Here is a 20,849-nt window from a genome sequence, read left to right as displayed (position 1 = left end):
AATCAATCAATCAATTAATCAATCAATCAATCAATCAATCAATCAATCAATCAATGAATGAATGAATGAATGAATCAATCAATCAATCAATCAATCAATTAGTTTCATTATCAAAGACGATTTCGAAGTATCAGCGCCAGAGGGACACGGTAGATGCTTAGACAAGGGAAACCCAATCGGAAGCGGCACTGTTGTCTCAGGACGACTTTCATTGTAGAGCACATGGAAAAGCTTTTTGTCCAGGAGTGGACTTAGCTAGACAAATGATGACGATGCTGATAGCACCAGTTAGTTGTTGACGGGGGCATCCTTTGTTAGCAGCAGCTCAGCATGATCTGGCGAGTTATGCAGGACTCACCACTCAATGAACATGAATACATTTAGCGCTGAACAAGTGCATTGTTTACGTACACCGTAATTATGCTAATGAATTTAAGAAGCATACAACATGTACATGACCCTGACATTGAGCATAAGCATATTGCGCTCATAATATCCCACGAGTTTTCGATTTTGTAGCTTGGCGTCATAAGTTACTTCGTGTATGTGTTTGGAAGGCTTTAAACGGCCGAAATCCACAGTGTTTTCTTGCGACCTCTGACTCTGCGCATAGGAAATCGCGGAACCTCAGTGAAAAGAAAAGGCGAGACCAGTTCAACATGCTCATCAACGAACTCTGCTCCATGGTTTCCACGAGCTCCAGGAAGATGGACAAGTCCACCGTGCTTCGATCCACTATCGCCTTCCTGAGGGCGCACAACGGTGAGCCTTTCACACTTCTTGGCTACCACTAGTTCAACTTATTCTATGTCATAGGTAAGGAATCCGAGTTCCGCTAGCATGATGTTCGTAGCTTTCTGTCACTGCTCCTCTACTGCAGTGACAATGCTTTAAAAATAGAGCTCATGCAATGATCGTAAATTGTTGTCATGCTCGACTGAATTACCCGTGCAAAAACTATTCTAAGATGCTGGCCAGCCTATGAGCACACCCTTGGTGACATATCAAAAGATATTCCGGCTTGTCTGAACTGAACAGCATAAAAGCTGTGAACGGGTCACTGTGCTTTCAAGGGCATACTTAGTGCGAATGCGTAAAGTTTGTGCACAGTTTTGGGCTTTGTTTAATGTGTTGTGGCTGTGGTCCAGTTAAGTAATCTGAACGATACGATAAGATTGCTGCCTGTTTGCTTTCGTACGTTTTCCTCGCATTTTATTCCGAGCATCGAAATACGACTTATCTCGCATAGATTCCTCAGAAGGATCAATTTTGGCAAGTCTTTTCTTTGGTCGCCTTCTTCATTTCGCACATCTGCCACCCATTCTTCCCAGTGCAGAGTTTTGTCACGAAATAGATTTCTGACAACTTGAAGAGAAAGGCTGGATTCTCTTGAAAGAATTTTCACTGCTGTACTACTATACTGCTGTGCTTTCGCGCGACGATGCAGATGTGTCGGTCCAAAGCCAAGAGCAAGAAGGCCAGGAAAACTGGAAGCCTTCGTTCTTGTCAAACGAGGAGTTCACTCACCTGATGCTCGAAGTAAGAACCTTGGCGACGTGCCTTTCTATGCAAGCATGCCGACAGCTCTCTGTGGGCCGTGTAGTCAGTTGCAGGCTTAACCCTCAAGCGCAGGACGTATCTTCATCGACTTGATGTAAAACCGAGCAATATTGACGGGAAATATTAACTCAGTTTTTTTTCCGTTTAAAAAGATGTATGTGCATTTTTGACACTTGTGAGGGGTAGTCGTCAGAAAAATTATGCTCCGTCTGCAGGGATAGTGCGTTCGGGTTAAGCTTGTAAATGACTGCACCTTTTTTTTTTTTGCGAAAGCTGAAGTCTTGCAATACTGTTTCAGTCACTCGAGGGATTCTTGCTCGTCCTGTCACTCAGCGGTCAAATCCTGTACACGTCTGAAAGCGTGGCGTCCCTGCTTGGCTACCTTCCAGTAAGTGAGCACAGGTGCCGGGGTTTTTAACCAAACGGCCGAAAAGCTGCGTGTTGAAGTGATATGTCCGTGTCGCAGCGCTGGTTGTGTCACCCATAAGTAAGTTTTCAAGACCTGACCTCAGTTAAAAACGCGTGGTTTTCTCACTAAAAGAAACTGGTATAAAGTTTAGAAGCCTTAGTTAGCAGTGTGACATTTCGTTGAACATAACGTTCCTACAAACATACGTTCCATTCCTAATATATCTTGCAACTCCATCTGCAGAGGCATATGATTAAATTCACAATAAGGGCAGACACTATTTCGCTGAATACAAGTAAGAGCAACAGGTATTCGTATTATGGCTGCAAAGTAATGTTTACCCCTGTAGAGCTCATGGAATAGGTTTCCATCATTAACTCTCTACGGTACGACGCAGAAACAGCTAGATGAGGTGAGCACAACGTATGTGTCATCATCATCAGCAGCATCATCAGCCTGATTGCACCTGCCGCAGGACAAAGGCCTCTCCAAATCTCTTCATTAACCCTGCCCTGTGCCAGCTGCGGCCTCCTTATCACTGCAAACTTCTTAATCTCGTCCGCCCATCTAGCTCTCTGCCGCTCCTGCTCCGCCCTGTGCAGAAGAGCCAGAGATTCTTACCTCCTTCCGCAGCGTCACAGGTCTGACCGCCACGTTAGTCAGACCTGCATGTGTGTAGATTACGCATTCATGGTGAAAGCGTGTTGTGACGGTATCTATTTCACATAATTGTTTGTTATCGCGAACATGCTCGGGCACAATGCGTCCAAAGCATTTTCCACTAGCATTTGGAATTAAAATGCTCTTTTAATAAAAACTAGATTGAGGAGCACCTTGCTGCCGCGACTCACACGGTTGTTCACCTAGTTCACCTATAAAGCGATTACATCTTCCCCTTTCATTACCCCCCTCCCTTCCTCTCTAATTTTTTTCCCAGCACGAGCTGCACAACATCTTCATTCTCGACATTTTACACGAAAGCGATCACGGCGCCATCTGCGAAATGCTCAGCTCTGCATCTTCCCAAGGAGCGGGCATGATACGTCAAGACGGCACTCAAGGTAAGCTCATGAAGCGGCGAAAATACATAAAACCATGTTTCTTTTGTACGTCTTTTGCGTGTTGACATGCAGTTAACGCAAGCCTTGACTAGGGAAATTTTCAGTTTGAAAGCTTTGCTGCAAAATGGCAGACATCTTCGATGAGCAACCGATTTTAATATGGTAGAAGATCCCAATGAAAGTCTTTTATAATTTGTTTTTGTTTGTATATGACTAATAAGCCAATATTTAACAACTCCCCTGTTCACACTTATAAGTGCATGATCCTGTTTTAATTATCATTCTTGTTCAATCAAAATTTAAAGATTCAATGAATAACGTTAGTTCTCGTTCTTGTGATAGGAACAAGTGCAATCTTGGTTATATTTTCTCTGGGCTTTATTAGTACTGTACTGGTTTTTCTGATTAACAGAAGTGTACGCGAACCTGGATCTCTACATGAAGAGAGGAAACCTTGGTTCGGCCGACTCTACTGTCAGATACGAGCCAGTGAATCTGAGAGGAACTTTCCTCACTGCCATCGGAGATGGTGAGTAGCATTCCAACGCCCACTTCTTTATTTTGTGGTTACATTACCGCTCGTTAAACCAGTTCCTACCTCAAAGGGCTACTAAAGCGCTGGTTATAAATCAGCGACGAGATGTGATCGTCACATCAGTGGAACTCTTGCGCTAGATGTATTTTTATTCGCCCATGCATTTCAACTGGCAACTCCGTGTGAAGTTGTGGCTTGCATAATGTAGGATAAATTGGCACTCTAAATGTACACGGCCGTACCAAAGAGCCATGCTTTGTTCTGCCACTGCGCCATAGTGAGCGTAATGTAAAAACAATAAAAAAAGAGGGTGATGTGCCGTTATGCTGGCAGCTCGAAGCAGCTTAGAGAGCCTTATGTGTTTTCAGATGCAAGGGCGTCACCTTGACGCTCCGTCCTGTCTACTGCGCCACAAAGTCTTGAATAAAGTGAGCACTCGATCAAGACGTCTACTCCAGGCACATTCAGTGGTACTGACATGAGAGCATGCTGGTGTACAGACATTGAAAAAAAAGAGAAAGAAACCAACCTTTCCGCTCTGAAATGCACTGTAACTTTGACACGTCAGAACTACACTGCCCCTTGCGAGAGATTCCCCAGTAGTGGGATCTCATTTATTTTGAGCACTGGTGCGGTTCTTTCACGCGCACTGAAATCTCAGTGAACGAATTTTACAGCATTTTCCCGCCATCTAAATAAATGCTGTCACCGCGGGGGCGACCTATCCGGCAGCGCACCAGCTTCAGTAGCACGCTGCCACAATCACCAAACCTCTGTGGTGGTTCATGCCCGCCTGTTTTTCATGCATAAACTTCACCATGGTTTACCTCGCTTTCCAGAAACATTTATGCGCCCTGCTGCCCACTACTGACATGTTTCGACCACCAATTTAAAATTAGTTTCATATTCGCAGGCACCAGTTTATTTATGGTGTCTTCGACTGGTCGCCTAGATGCTCTGACCGAGTGCGCGCAGATCGATAGCAAACTCTCAATCTGAGTCAGAGTTTTGCCTCCATTTGCAAGTCTATGGAGGCAAATACAGGAGCCGAAACGCGCGTCATGGTAAGTACTGCGTTGAGCCATTCACTCCACTACAGTGCGAACAATCATTTAAAGATATTTTTCGACACTTTTTTTTTGCTCGGCATTACAGAGCTTATCATGTCACATGCTATGTGCGCGAATTTCCAAAAGAGTTCCACGAGGATCCGCGCTCTTTTTACAAGTAATTAGGCTTGGCGAACTTTGTTTTGTTGTGTGCTCAAGCATACAGCTGTATCTACAGGCATCTACAACTGCGTTAAGCGCGTGTGGCTCAAAGAGCGGCCGCTTCGGCTCTGCTAAGTGAACATAAGAATGCTGTACAGGCTAGCGAAACGGAACGTGGAGGTCCGTGGTTGGTACAGTCATGCAGCGAATGCCGCTGCTCGCAGTCATCGCAGTCAACATGACTAAGGACCGTCTCTCGGTTACATGGCGGTGGCGCACACTGACAGGTCTCCCCATGAGCGGCCTGGAGTACGACTCGAACAGCTGCAGCAGCGTGTGCTCACCCAACACGGGCTCGGCTGAGCTGGCCGCTCCGTGCCTGGTGGCCATGGTCCGCCTCCAGACGCCGCAGCTGCTCAGGGAACTCATCCTCTGCGACGGCTCGAGGAACGAGTTCAGCTCGCGGCACAGCCTCGAGTGGAAGTTTCTCTTCCTCGACCACAGGCGAGGCTTTCTTTCTCAGCGTGGTGTCTGTAACCGCTGACATCGAAAGGACTTCCTTTGTTTAGATCTTTCTCACCACATAGATATGACAGCCTGGTCAAACTCCGCGAGCCAAAATGGTATATTCATGGGAAAACGTTGTCTCTGCTGTATATCCTAAAAAAACGGTACGCTTGAAGACGCGTGCCAGTTCTGTGGGGAGGCGGCTGACACCTTCCACATGGTTTGGGCGTGTCAATCAAACCCATCTATCCCCCCCAACCCCAACCCCACCAGAGAAGACTGGGAGGCGGCCCTGCTCGGCTGTCAAGACCTAAAGAGCCAAAAGGCCTTGGTTCAACGGACGCGGGCGGCGTTGCTTGCCAATGGGGCACCGGAATAGGGGCTCCACCTAGTATTGTAAGGGAAAGGGCCAATAGGGTCCTACCCCAATCACCTTTCTGTAAAAATTTAATTGCCCATAAATGTTTTTCACCACCACCATAGAGATCATTTACTGGTTCTTGAGGGTGGAGGTAACAATTGTTTTTAAAGACACCATTTAGGTTCGCAGAGGTTGACTGGTTGGTCGAGAGCATGGAGGCTGTGGTGTAGAAATGGGGTTTCTAAATTTTCACCTTGAGCAAAGCCCGACACCCGCCAAAATTTTCTCTATCTCAGCCCACATATACAAACAGGTTGCCTTCAGCAGCGACAGTGTATCTTAATAGCTCTGTGGCTCAAAATCAAAATGGTGAATATATCATCAATCTGACGGCAGCACTGAGCATCGTGGTGCCTTAAGCAAAGCAGTAACCCAGCATACAGTTACCACAAACACCGCCACTGAGGAACATTGATGCGACAAATGCGCTTCTTTGATATCTGCGCTGCAGTAAGCTCGCGTTCGGGTTGCTCTCTTATTTCTTCTCTTTTCTGGCTCTTGGTTTGTTGGACTTCTTTGTCCATGTGATGGTCGAAACTACGACCAGATATCTGCGCATCCAGTTTTAAAATCAAAAGCTGCAGGGGAGGAGGAGAAAACACGCTCGCAGGAAATTTGATGTCTGTGTTATTGCGCAATAGTATTCTGGAAAGTGTGCATGGTATGCTTGCATTACACAGCTCTGGTCACGCTTTTAGTGAACAGCTGATCAGTGTTCAGACAAATTCCACACTAACGTGATCCGTGTTTGACTTACCTATGAAACGTCACTATAAATGAGTGTTTGGCTGCTATCTCAATTCCAAGCTAAAGTTTTCAGCCCTTGAGTTCCAGGCTGCGCGGTCACTATAATGATCTGTTCAGACTAAGTGGGATGGAGAAAGTATACGACAGCCTGCATAAGCCGTAAGGAAGACTGAGAGTCGCCAGCATGGGCATCATGATTTTTTTCGGAACAAATAGCAACCACGGGTAGCAAACAGCAATTTGGTAGCAATACTCGCAATCTCAATGCAAGTTCGCCAATTTTCTCTCCTCCTTGTTTTTGGAAAGCGAATACCTGGTGCCCCGTGTTGATTAACTGCAGACCTTGTGCTAATTATATCCCGCGGCACCGTGGCGAGTTTTCAGACAGTTGTGCGAACAGGGAATAACAGCGGTTGTGTAGACATGACAGAGTTAGGTCAGGCAGTAAAAAAAATTAAAATTAACTGAAATAAACATAACATTCGCCTGCTTTCTCAGTTCACTGAGCGAAAAACCTGGTCAATGATTTCTACTGCGGCGAAAATTAACGGCTCAACCTTTTGGTTCACCTATAGACCTTTTCAATAAGGGCTCCCTGGGCGTCGCCGTATTGCTCACTGTGCTGTAGTGTACACCTCGCTTTAGCACGGTGGAAGCGGAAGCGGAAACTGTTCTCGACAGTCCAGAGAGAGGATACGTTTCGATGGTTCCCTTGCCCGATGAGAAGGCGGTGAGAAAGTGAGGCGATGTTTCGAAACGAAATAAAAGAAAAAAGAAAGTAGGCTGGAGAATGGCGCCTCTCTCGCCGAGCCAAAGTGCAGTGCTACACAGCTGCTTGCGGTGTCGTATGCACGAAAAATTGGTCCGTCTAATAAATGTCAGCTTTCAATTTCATCATCATCGTCATCATCATCATCATAATTTATTAACCCCTGAAGGGTCCCGTGGGGACATTACATAAGGCGGGGGGGGGGGGGGGGGGATACAAGTGTCCGATGGTCATACATAAGAAAAGGCAAAAGAAAAAAAGGAGAGAGAAAAAAGAAGGAAAACTAGGCAAAGCAAAACAGTAAACAAATTATAAAGCTCAACTTGAGCTCAACTTGTGCGTAGTACACGGATATACTTCCGTTTCAGTATACTCTCGATGAAAGGCAGGTAGTACTTCGTGTACGACATTTGGGATGAGCCATGACGGCCTTCTTTTCGACAATACACATAACTGTTTGCTACGAACAAATTATTGCACGCACAAACTCTCAGTCGTGCAACACACGTGGTAAAATAGCACAATAAAAAGAAAGAAGGAAAGAAATAGAGAAATAGTGGGGGGTTTTCCTTTTGCGGTTCGTCGTGTGCCTTTTTCGTCATCTTTCGATAACCAAATCCACGCCGTGACCTTGAAAGTCCGTCGTTTTGTTTTACTTCGTAGAGCGCCTCCGATAATCGGTTACCTGCCCTTCGAGGTCCTCGGCACATCAGGATACGACTACTACCACGTGGAGGACCTGGAGAAAGTTGCGGCGGGACAGGAGGCCTGTACGGTGCTACGCCTTGCTTGTCCGTCACGAGTGTATACCACCGGCTTGCGCTTTGAAAAGGCCTCTGCCCGAATTTCGATGCGCGCTTGACAAACAACGAGCTACCGCCTTGCACTACTTCGCACCTTCAGTTAAAGGTAGAATAAGTGTCGTTTCCATGTTTCTGTTTTTGAAACGTTAATTAAGCTACTGCGCAAGTCATGCATCACTATTAGGGATGCACGTGCCTAGCCTGGCGGGTAGTTCTTTCAGTCGACAATGAAGCGTGTGAGTTAACTAAAATGAAGGATCACCAGCCAATTTATGTCATCTGAAGGGGTCTAATGCAAAAACATTGAAGAAAGGGATGATTTAAGTAGTCATATAGTTATATTACTTCTGCTGAAATAGTCGAATTTCCCGCAGTAAGACAGCAGCCACCAGCTGCGGTGGCTCAGTGGCTTTGGCGTTCCGCTGCTGTTCTCAAGGTTGCGGGTTCAACCCAGGCTGCGGCGACCACATTTCAAAGGAAGCGAAAAACAAAACTCCTCGTGTTCTCTGCGATGTCAGCGCGCGTTAAGGAGCCTCAGGAAGTCTCAATTAATCCGGAGCTATCCACTACGGCGTCCTTTTTAGTCTACGTGTCGCTATGAGCAGACGGTAAAAAAAGAACAAAAAGAAAACTAGTGATTTCGGCTAGTTCTCGCGACGGCAAACGCTGAATGAGCTTTCAACGTTTTTCTGCCATAGTTTTGAATACATGCCTCTCTGTGATGACAATATGACACACACTATGTCAGTGCCTGTCGTATGCTTCACTATATTTGCTGCTAACTTTAAATGCGCGTGGTATGGTTTTGAGATCAACAGTTGTTGACTCAGAGAGAAAATATCTGTGGTTGCCACTTGTAAGTGACCTGCGAATCATGTGACGTCGGATACATGCCTCCACTGCGCAAAATCATCTGCCATGCGATGATGCCAGCGACGCGTCGCGGCCAGTGATGCAGACGGGTGAGGGCACGTCCTGCCACTACCGCTTCCTGACCAAAGGCCAGCAGTGGATCTGGCTACAGACGCGCTACTACATCACCTACCACCAGTGGAGCTCCAAGCCAGAGTTCGTCGTCTGCACGCACACAGTCATGAGGTACGTCCAGACAGACTCGGTGAGTCAGAATGGTGATTGTTGTAGTAGTGCATAGTTGGTGAAAATGATAATTATGGTCGAGAAATGATGTATTTAATGATAAAAAAGAATCTGATACGAGATAGGGGTATGTCAAGTCCATGGCGTAGAGAAATGAGAAGTGGAAACGAAAGAACGAATTACCAAGTACGTGGAGCGAACAAAATAACGCGCTAGGTTATGGAAGAGTGCAGAAGAGTTTTGTTTCTTTCTACACAGCCGTCGTGTTGGTAAATGTAAATTCAAAAAGCACTGAATGTTGGGCAAGTCGGGGACACATGGCTGGATTAAACGAAATGCAAATAAGGACGAGGACGTTGAAAAAAAGAAAGACAGGGAATGATCTGATAGCGTTTTTCGGCTTCTCCTGCGAAGTAGCTGTTGTCCTGTTTCTTTTACCGTCTTAGTTCCTGTTTTCGTTATGCTTAACCCAGCTGATCGTCAGTACCTTGGCGCCTCACCGCGAACGCCAGTAGTAATATGATTGGAAAGGACAGTGAGAAACTACGCACCTCGATATTGAACGTGCGCGTCTAAGCACTGGTGCTCGAATTTTGCAGTTTCTACCTACTTTGCTCACCACCTGCTCAGATCAGCTAAACAAAAGTTGCCTGCGGGTACCTTTAGTTCACCAAAAATAAAAATATGCATTTTTTGTGTCTGTTCCTTGAGTTTGTAGGAATGCAATGGTGTTCCTGTACTTTTTGTTTAACGTTACTTGCATCCAGACATTATAGTGAGCATGCGAATTTTTTTTCTCCTGCACTCTTAAATTGAAATCTGTGTTTGTCATTTGTGATTTTACCCATTAACTAATGCACAGTTTTTCCAGCAAAACGAGACACACTAAAAGAAAAAAAAGAAACAAATGACGGGACATAGTGCTTTCTTCTGTCCGCATCTCGTTTCGCGCTGTAAAATTTGCTATGTTATCGAAACAACTAGCCTAGCAGAACGTCTGCTTCAGTGCTTTTTTGTTACTCTTCTTCGAGGCAACGCCTTCTTCTAGCCTTTTATTACGGCATTCAAATGATGAAAAAGTGTGCGCAGTTGCACGGGCCTGGGCGTGCACGGGCCGTCCTTGACAGTTCGTCGCTTTGCGCTACTTCGCGTGCCTCCAGCTACGACGAAGACCTGACGCACAGCAAGGCGTCCGCGTCCGGGACAGCACCGACAGCGTACTCGCGGGCGTCAGTGCCGACCCGCATGTCGTACCAGAGCTCAAGGGTCTCCTCCGCGCCCTCCGTCAGCTCCAGGGACAGCCTGTCCCCGAACCTGTCTGAAAAGTCCACATGCGCCGGTGAGTCCGGGAGGGCGGGGCCAGGGGAACAAACGGGACTGATTTATTCGTCGTTCGATGTTTAGAGTTAAATGTGCATATGTTTCCTTGCGTGCTTAGTTCCCAAACCTTATAAAGACGCAACTGCGTAAGCGACTACTGTTATCACAGCCAATACGAACTGTTAAATTATTCCAGTACACTGACAATACTGCTCTATACCCCGTGACGTAACGCAAGTGACAGAAAGACCCATGAAATCGCACCTTTTACCGTGAAAGGTCGCATTTCTTGCAGTAATTAGCTAATGGAAGCCGACAGATGGTTTAGTAAGCAAGAAGAAATAGCCCAAGGCAATAAAAATATTTCCTGTCGTTTTGTTTCATTGTTCTTGAAGGTAGGTTAGCCTGAGTTAAAGTACACATTTTTTGTCTTGTAGCTGCTTTAAAGGAAACAATATTACGCACTATTTTCTGTTGCGGCTATGTTTACATCTGAGAGCTTGTCGTGGTTTCTCCCAAGGCTGTTGCATACAATTGCGCTGTCATGCTGGTGTTTGCATTGTACTGTCCGTTGCCATTAATGCTCGCCGTGTTGCCGATTTTTCGCACAGCAGCCTGAGTTTAGCCATGGCCATGGCACGAGCCAACATAACACATGACAAATGTGGCGTAGTGTTGCATCTTGTAGCGGCGTTCTTGAGACCAAGCCATAGAAGAGAAAATGGCGGAAAATACAAGGCAGTGTTCCCTTTTCATCTCCCTCTACTGCTCAAAACAAAGCCGGTCAGTAGAACTTGCGCCACAGCATGTAGACAGCACTCAACATGACCTCCAGGGAGTGATCTGACAGTTTGACAGTAAACAGAATGTAATGGGACTCAGCAGGTGTCATGAAAGGCGCACGTATGATCAGCCCGCCCACATCAGACCTCTGTTAGACATCCGGTTTGGGCGCGGGTTCACTAGTATTCTAACTGCGTCGCTATGGCAGTGACAGAATTCAGGTACCGTAGTCTGAAGGCATAACAGCTCAGAGACAACGGACAAAGTAGATGATTCCCGCAAGAAACCACTGCCTCGCCGCCATATATGCGTCTCAAACAACAAACGCAAGCATATATCCTGCTACAGCTTAACTGCGCTTAGCAATCATTTTTACTCCAGCCGCGGTGGTGGCTTTGTGATTATGATATTAGGCTACTAACCCAAAGACGCGGGTTCGATCCCGGCCGCGGCGGTCGCATTTCGACAGCGGTAAAAAGCTAGAGGCCCGTGTGCTGTGCGATGTCAGTGCAAGTTAAAGAACCACAGGTGGTCGAAATTTCCGGAGCCCTCCACTCCGGCGTCCCTCATAGCATGAGTGGCTTTGGAACGTTGAACCCCGTTAAACCAAACCAACCATTCTTGCTTCGCCCTGCTCTCCGCCCCAGGAGTGCTGCGGGACGACCTTGGCGGGGGCAGCGCTGGCAGCTGCGGCAACCAGCTGTCCCTGCCGTTCACCGAGGCCTGCACCATAGCGCGCGAGTCCCCGTCTCTGGGGCGCCTGGTGCCGCTCGCGTCGGAGCCGGCCTCGTCGTCCTCAGCCCTGCAGCAGGAGCTGATGGAGCAGCGCCGCTTCCAGACGACCGCTGCGTGCCACGCGCCGCTCATCACGCTCACCACGCTGCAGCCCATCGCGGCCACCTTCACGGGCGCCTCGATGGCCTCCGGACAGGGAGGGGCGGCAGCGGCTGCGGTGCAGGCGAGTGAGCGAACCGCCGCCGCACTGGCACCACTCCCTCGTTTGCACAGCGAGCGTACAGTGCGAAATGGACGCCAGGACGGCGTAGTTGGGTAGCACATCATCGTATGCAGGCAGTCCGCATTCACTGCGGGTTAACCGACATGCATATGTGCGCTCAAGTCCGAGGAAGAAATTGTTTCCTTTGGTAGTAGATGCAATGCGAAGATTTGATAGCCGACGGTTCGGTAACGCAACAGAGTGGATTTCATTGGAAGGCAAACGTAGGGGGAAGCAGAATGTCAGGTTTGCTGACGAAATGGGAAAGTGGTGAGGGGTGTAGCTAAGATAGGGCGGCTGTGACTGGCTCATAACAGGGTTAATTTGCTGCCGCTGGCAGAGATCTTCACCCTGCAGTGGACGTGCCTAGGCTGATGGTGATGACAGTGAGAGCAGACATGCCGAAGACGTCTTGCATGGCAAAAGTTCTACGTCTCTGGTGGTGCTGAGCGTGTGTGCCAAATGCACTGTCAGTGCTTTTGTTATGCTCGGTACCAACGCTACCACGAAGATATAGTCAGCGTGTGGCGCTGTTGACTGTAGGGTCAAGGACAACAGTTCGCGGGATTGGATTGCACTGGGGAAACATTTATCGAGCTCCAATAAATTGTGGTTGTCGGCAGCTGTCGGTCAGATCTTCAGTCTTGTCAGCCCTCGATCGAGATCGGTTCAAGCAGTGGTTGTCTGCCCTTAATCTAGGGCTCCGCAAGCCTTTGCTGACTTTTGGGGACGCTGCTCCAGACCTATTTGATACTCTCAGCGGTCGCTGTCGAGCAGTGCTTCCCATTGATTCACACTCGAGTTTTGTAGCGAAAGCTACATTGGCCAAAAACTTGCGATTTCGTTGTGGCGGTGCTCCGAGGAGGCACAGAGACCGACCTTGAGCCGTTGCCTAGCAACCACCGCAGCTTTCGGACGCCGCGCGCTCGCCGCGCCATCCGGCATGACGTTACACCGCGCGCCTCGCTGCGGAACCGCCGCCGCCATTTGGTATGACGTCACACCGCTTGCCTCGTCGTTGCGCTCGCCTCCGCTCGCTTCGCCAGCTGTGTCGCACGCCTGATAACATGTCAGAGGATTGAAAAGGAGAGCTCGCGTGCGCCGCAACCACAGCTGAGGTGACAGTCTGAACGGCGACTTAGCCTTCGCTACGTATACCCTGGCATAGCCGAGCTAAGCCACTGCCAATTTTTTTAAATCTAGGGATGGCGTCAGTATCCTGACATTCTCATGTAATGTGATATAAGGTGGGTTTTGCCCTTCATTATGGGCACCTGTCGGCGTATACAGTGGGGTGCATCTTGTTGAGTATATATAGGTTAGGATATGAGCCTGTCTGAAGCTACTTCCACGCAACAGCCTGTTACTTGTTCAGCGATTTATGCGGCCGAGGATAGGTCCTCCTGCTACCCCTGTAATATTCCACTATGGCCAAGTACTGTCGGGGGATCGGCAGAAATTCCTCGAGGTCGAATTCTCTTGGTGCTCGACCCGTAATATAACCTTGAGGTACCCTATCCGCCTCTTCGTTCCCTGCCACCCCTGCGTGTCCTGGTATATATACCATCGCATGTTGGGTCTCTGATTGTTCCTTTTTTGTGTTTTTGATGCTGCCTACCACTCCGAAGAGTACGCGAAGTGGTGTACGACCGATTTTGCCATTCGTAATAATTATGCCATGCAATTTTAGAATCAGTGAGGATAGTTAGCGACCACCCGGTTCTGTAGCCCTGCGCTCCGCTAAGGCGACAGCTGACTACTAGGCCTCAGTCACGGTGCGGTTTCTGAGTGACCAGCTGGTAACTTCTCGGTGTTCCGAGTACACCACCGCAGCCGCTTCCCGTTCATTGCTGTAGTCGTATGTGGCTGCATCCACGCACACCGTGTTGTTCTTGTTCGCATGTGTCCTCTGTATTGATTCTGCTTGTGCCTCTCTTCTTCCCTGATGAAGATTGGGATCCATGTTTTCGGGGATTGGTGCTACCTTGATCTGTCTGCGTTGGTCGTCTGGAATGGCTTCCACTTTTATCGCACCTGCTCATTAACTGTAGCTGTCTCTCTTCAAGGGCTCTCGTCCAGTCGGAAAGAGAATTATCTGCGTTGTCTCGATAGCCACAGACCTGGTATTCTTTCTAGCGGAAAGAGCACGCATTTCTACTCTCGTGTATGCGTCTTTCATTGATCTGGTTTGCCTGATCGCACAGAAATACATTTTTACGATTACTCCGCGTCCCACAATTTTTCGTCCATGACTGTACTCAAGCTGGAAGCAACGGAGGCTGTACACCTTTCAGCCTGTGTGCTAACGAAAAGGGAAGAGGAAGACGTAATGGTCAGGCAGCCCGTGCTGATTGCAATATCCCGTATTGGCCTGGATACCCTTGAGACCAAAACTCGGCGAGCGATACGTTTGCATATGCATCTGCCTGTCGGACCAAGCTAATTAAAGGCCCCATGCTCTCTGGCGGTCATTTTACATTGTACGCTCTGCATTACATATTTTACACTGCTAGCCTCTCGTATAGCATTAAATTAGCTATTTGTTCTCGACTCTCCCAGCTTTTACTTGGCGATGTTATGAGTGTAGAGCAGATCTAGCAGTCGGAACAACTGGCACGAATATTTGCTGCTCATATCGACGCACAAAACGTCACTTGTTGTCAAAAAATGCAGCTTGGTAAGCAATGTAAGGACGCTCTTGTCGCTGCATCTTAAGGTGACACTGCACTAAATAAATACTCAGCAATGGGGACAGGTGGCTTCACAGTTCAGAACACTGAGAGTAGTACGTCGCCTTCCCACCCGGCCACCCAGCTAAAATGAGAGCGACAACACGTCAAGCTTTAAAAGCCACTGATGGCAGCCACCTTTCTTATAGTTCGGCTGTTCCACAGGTGTGCTCTGAATACAGCCTCACCTTAGGAACGTCCGCGGCGGCCGCGACAGGTGCTGCAACCGGGGAACCTGTCGGCCTGCTTGGAGACCAACGATCCGCAGCTGAGCCCGAGGCCTATGCTCACCCAGCAGCCGTCGCCCCTGCCTTCGCAGCAGCAGCAGCAGTCATCCAGCTGCCAGCAGCAGCAGCAGCCGCAGCAGCAGAGCCAGTTCCAGGACTACCTGAGGCGCAGGCACCAGGCGCTGCAGCAGCAGATCCTCAGGCAGCAGGAAGAACTGCGGAGGGTCTCCGAGCAGCTGATGCTCGTGCACTTCATCAACCCGAACCTGGCGGCCACAGTGACGGTAAACACAACTGTAAATGCAGGAGAACCGCAGTGCCTGGGGCAGCATTCTGTAGCTTCACTCTAACGCGACAGCGTTAAAGTCCGGTGTCGGTGTTGCCGTCGTTGTGAGCGAAAAATCACGAGTATGGCCCTGGCAGGTGGTCCCCAGAGAGCAACCTAGGAGGCAGGTGGGTCACCTTGGTCACATGGCGTGGCGGCATTACCACAACCTGCCCACTGTATAATAAGCAAGCTGCCCACCGTGGCAGATGGCAGTTAAATTGATGATTGGTCGCTCGGGAAGAGCAACCTGGGCCGCACAAGGCCCACCGCTGGGAGCACCTGCCATCGCAGGGCAGTAGCGCGTTGCTTAACCACTGCACCACTGCGCCAGGGGGTTGGGTATGAGGACTACCAGGGATCTATGAATGTAAAATAGAGAATGAACTTCTGCTTAATTAACTCATTACGCTATCGCGTCATACCCTTCAGGCGGAGCTTAAGTCTCCCCTCAAATTTTTGTCGATCCGTTTTCGCCCTCCTCTGTTGGCACTTACCGCTTGTGACATCAGATGACACAGGCAGATGGCAGCGCCGAATGACCGATGGCGTAAGGGGGAAGGAGAGAACCACGGAATAAATTGCTATAAATGTGTTTTTTTATTAATTTGTTTCCCCTCTAACGTAAGGACTAATCGGTCTCCTACGGCTTTTAAGGCCACCTTTAAACTGCCTATAAGGTTGGTTTTTGAAGCGGACCTCAACCTTTTCTTATAATTTAGCTTAAGTAGTCTTTGCAAAATGCCACCTGATCACATCAAGGAAAGGAGCGTTTGTGAATACGGAGATAATACGGGATTTGGAAGCACACCTAGTCTTTCCCTTATTATTCTACTTTCCTCATCCTTATGAAAGCAGCCCTTTTGGCATAAGTAGAAAGTTCGTTCGTGAATACGAGGTTAAGCACTAAAGTAAACGCTAAGTAACCTAATGAAGAAGATAGTGAGCGACAGATGTGCTAGGCAAGCACAAAGCCCTCCTCTCATAGTCCTCGTGCATCATAAGAGAGAGAGAGAAAGCAATTTAATGAAAGAAAAGGCGAAGAGGTCGGCCGGCAGTAAGGTGACCCTGGCCTGCTACTCGACACTGGGGAAGGGGAAAAGGAGAAGTAAAAGGAGAGTTAGGGTGCGAACGGAGAGGGATGATGTCATAATACAATTAATTGCTTGGGGTTGTCTGGATTATAGAGCAGACCACGCAAACACTGGATGGCACCTATCTCGCGTAGACGACGTGTACCTCAGAGAAAGGGCGACCATCCAACTGCTGGGGAGTGTTTCCCAATTCCCTCTTCGCACTAGTGCAGTGAGGGCACTCGCAAATAATATGACGAATTGTCTCTGGATGGCTGCAGTTCAAGTAATTCGGGCTAGGTTCAACTACAATCTTGTGTAGGAAGCTTTTAGTGTAAGCGACATCAAGCCTCAACCGATGGCGCAGAGTTCCTCGACGTCGCATAACATTTTACGGTAGGTAAAGTCGCGAACCAGCATGAAGGCGAGAGGTGTGGTCCTGCTGGTGGTTCACATCGCTACAGTACAGTTGCATGGCAGCCTGCATTGAATGATCCAGTAAGGCTGCTGCATCCCTTCTTGAGAACGAGAGCTGGATGGAAGCCCGATAAGCATGAGCCAGCTTAGCATCATGACTAACAGTGTTGCTATAGCACATAAAAACTAATTAACAAGCCAGCCTTTCTTGTATTATTTGCATCTTTGCCAGTTTACTTGCTTCGTAATCCACACAGGCGCGATCTTGCTGTCGTTCGGGAACCCCCAGAGGCAAACCGACTCCTTCTACCTCATTTCTTATTTTTTGCACGCAGAGTGGCAACGCCCCATTGTACACGCTGTCTCTGCCGACGACCACGCTGTCTGTGCCGACATCCACAATGGCCGGTCCAGCGGGAGCGCTGACGCCGGCGCCTTACCTGCTTGCAACGGCCCCCGCCAGCTGCATGGACAGTGGCTCGCAGAGGGACCAAATGCACCATGCTCAGAGTCAGCAGCGGCATCAACAGCAGCAGCAACAGCAGCATCAACAACAACAGCAGCAGCAGCAGCATCAACAACAGCAGCAGCAGCAGCAGCAGCATCAACAACAGCAGCAGCAACAGCAGCAGCAGCAGCAGCATCACCACCAGCAACAGGCACTTCAGCAGCAGCATCACCACCAGCAACAGGCACTTCAGCAACAGCAACAACAGCAGCGCCAGGGATCGGATTTTTTGGGAACCATACCTCCGGGTCCTATTGCGCCGGTAAGATGTTCGAGACGCAATAGGCGAATTACTGCTGGTAACAGGCAGGTTCCGAGAGACACGAAGATTTTACGTCACTAGTTAGGAAGGCTTCCAGCTAAACATTTCGCTGCCGCAGGCTACCAGAGAACACTCTACACCAATGCTTTTTAAGGGTAATTCTTCGTTAAGAATATCGTATCTCATTAGTGAAGACGTGTAATATGCAGCGTTTTAGGCAAACAGAATAGTTTCTTCCGGTCAGATCAGTGCATTCCAACTCGCTGAATAGTTCTTATACATACTTTCCAAGTCTTTACAAGGGCAACACCCGCAAAAGGAGGGGGCGGGTATATAGAGGGGGAAGACGCCACAACACAAGTATTTGTCTGATTTCAATCACCTAGTAGCGCTAGTAGTAACACCTCATCATTGCGCCAGGCTAGGAAGTTCTACGCCTCACAAACATTGCAAAGCCGTTTCCTAACATTACAAAGTTGTAAAAACATTACGAAACTGAGGCACTATTTTCTGCCACATGGTGCGTCATATCACGAGCACAGCGCAGCGAGCGATGGAAAAGAAAATTGCCAGTGCAATGTTTAGAGGCAGAAGTTATTTCTTTAAATTAGACAGTATTCTTTACTGAATGCCGTTAAAAATACGCCGTTGGTCGCAGCATCTTATAGGGTTCATGGCTTTATTGTACAGTCACGACGTCCTAAGGAGAGGCCAAAACCGATCTGTCACATAATCAAAATGAGGTTCCGCTGCTGTCACCGGCTGCATGGGGGTAAAAGGGGGGTTACTTTCCATTAGACTACATGAAAACAAAAGTTTTCAAAGCTGTTTTCTGATTTCTCAGTTCGCCTACGATGTCTTCCCTTCGTGAAGAAAAGTCAAGTGAATCTTAGAACATATTGTGAAAGTGCGAAAAGTCATTTCAGGGGCGATGAATTTTTAAAAAACTGCGGTAAGAGAGCGTGAGTGCCACCACCGGGTGAGGGTACTGGGTGGGAGCGCTAGCTACAGAAACACGTGCAAACAAAAAATCCCGAAATATTTTTCTCGTTTCACAGTCTGCCCATGAAGGCGGCCGTTCGTTTGCAGTTGGCGATTGCTTTGAAGGCGGGTGTGAACAAAATATCCAACGTCATTTCGAACCCACCTTTTTTAAAATGTTACGATAAAGGTTTGTTATGAAGCCGGAAATACCCTGGGCGCCCAGGCACTCTGTGAACTGGGTGTTTCTCCGAATCATCCAAGCTTATCGTGGAGTACGACATGCTGTCGCGTGCGCTATATTTTCTCACTAATACAGTCGTTCAAACTGGAAAGCTTAGACAGCTGTACATGAAAATCAGTTCTCAAAATGCATGATAAGCAAACTAAAACGAACCGTGCACCGTAGCAGACGGCTGCGCAGACGATACACCCCATGGTAAGAAACAGACACAACACCAAGATACACACACACAGGACACCCGCTAGCGGGTGTCCTGTGTGTGTGTATCTTGGTGTTGTGTCTGTTTCTTACCGCTAAGAATATGATTCCTTCAAGCCGTTACCAACTAGCCCAACTTAATGTTTTAACCCCATGGTGTTGGTCTATAGAACGAGAGTAGAGTGAATACTTTAGCGAATATTATTAAAAAAAAAGAGCAGTTATCTTGGACAAAGTAAATCCTCAGTATAAATGACCGGTTGACTGTTGAAATGTCAGAATGGATGCCATAGACAAGAAAACGAGTCAGCTGAGAGCAAGGTTAACGGTGGTTAACAGTTGATGTGAGGAAATTCTGCGGACTACTGCATCGGTCGCATGACTGCGCCTGACGCAGACGCAAGGCCACTGAGAGCATAGAGTTTCTTACTATTACCTAGAGGGAAAGCTGGCAAGCCGTCTATGGGAGTTTGCATGGAGACCCCACGTGACCACCTCAGCCACCATGGGCGCTCAAAGCATCATGGGGCGGTGAGCTACTTGTTGCGGAACTGTAACTTTTGGCCAAAAAATAATAAAAAATAAAGCTTTTTGATAGCTACAAACGTCCTAACAACAAATATCTTGTCTAATGATTGCAACAAACGAGCAGAAAAGCCTTTAAGTGCAAAGTTTGCCCAAAATAAGAGACGACTCGCTCTCCTATTGGCCAAGTAATGAACACAATAAAAACTAATATTTCGTAATTAACAGGCGCATTTTTAAAAGTAAATATGTTTTCAGAAAAAATGTTGTTTAGATACTTTAAGAAGTTTTTTAATGGCATTTCGGAAGAGTAAAACCTTTTATTGGCGTCGTGTGTCGTCGCGTCTTCACTACTATGGCTTTTGCACACTGCGTTCGCGCGAAAGTCGTCTGCGCACACACGAACTACGTTTTCGGAATGAAACGCCTTAGTACTGCCACTCTGTGTTCCCGAAAAACTACGACTGTGCCGCAACAAGTAGCTCACCGCCCCATGATGCTTTGAGCGTCCGTGTTGGCTGAAGTGCAGCGCCGCCAGCTTTCCCTCTAGGTAGTAGTAAGAAACTCTATGACTGAGAGAGTCCTGAAGTGGAATAGAGTGATGATAAGGATGACAACTAGGACGACGATGTTGATGATGATGACAACGCCTTCATCGCGTCACATACCCCTTTTCTCTCCTTGAGTCGCAGATCGTCACTGCATCCCCTTCGCTTCTTTTTGTTCTGTCCAGGTGTACCCGCTCCAGCTGCCTGCGGACCAAATGATATTCACTCCAAATTTTAACGCAACGTCGAATATATACATGGACACCAGTGGCACCGGTGGCGGCGAGCAGTAACACCGGAGACGCTGCAGTGAACGGGGAAACAGTGTCATCCAGAGCTACAAATAAGTGGGGTCCTTCGTGCTTCGTCAATCGTGGACTACGTACGTTTCAAACACGCTGTGATTTGTCTCACTTCTACGAGGACCAGCAGCGCCAAGCCAGTGCTTCTGGAATCCGCGGTTCATCTACAACTCGTCGTGAATTCTCCGAATTGAAGTTTGTAGTGTGGGAATGAATTGTGAGTCCGCCAGAGGGATCGCTTGGGCGTGAAGCATGCAGGCTTGAAAAAAATAAAAAAAGAAAGACAAGA

General features: G+C 48.0%; 1 protein-coding gene across 1 annotated transcript; it reads left to right on the top strand.

Annotated features, from left to right (window-relative positions):
- Positions 1-603: 603 nt before the first annotated feature.
- On the top strand, positions 604-20,849 carry Clk (circadian locomoter output cycles kaput protein Clock). Its single transcript, XM_089586411.1, has 13 exons — positions 604-762; positions 1,448-1,539; positions 1,859-1,948; positions 2,907-3,030; positions 3,443-3,559; positions 5,064-5,280; positions 7,884-7,990; positions 8,974-9,121; positions 10,282-10,460; positions 11,872-12,182; positions 15,168-15,461; positions 17,328-17,762; positions 20,444-20,849. The coding sequence occupies exons 1-13, from the start codon at positions 660-662 to the stop codon at positions 20,549-20,551; spliced, it is 2,325 nt and encodes a 774-aa protein (XP_089442537.1). The 5' UTR covers positions 604-659; the 3' UTR covers positions 20,552-20,849.

The sequence above is a fragment of the Amblyomma mixtum genome, chromosome 1, assembly GCF_055824585.1.
Source record: "Amblyomma mixtum isolate Tamu chromosome 1, ASM5582458v1, whole genome shotgun sequence".
Lineage (NCBI taxonomy): Eukaryota > Metazoa > Arthropoda > Arachnida > Ixodida > Ixodidae > Amblyomma > Amblyomma mixtum.
Note: the sequence above shows the minus strand (reverse complement) of the source record. Positions and strands in the feature narration are given on the sequence as shown.

Coding starts and splice junctions, on each gene's coding strand:
- Clk (XM_089586411.1), top strand. CDS start 660: ATGCTCATCAACGAACTCTGCTCCATGGTTTCCACGAGCTCCAGGAAG. Junction 9,122..10,281: donor TGCACGCACACAGTCATGAG/GTACGTCCAGAC, acceptor GCGTGCCTCCAG/CTACGACGAAGACCTGACGC. Junction 17,763..20,443: donor CTCCGGGTCCTATTGCGCCG/GTAAGATGTTCG, acceptor TGTTCTGTCCAG/GTGTACCCGCTCCAGCTGCC.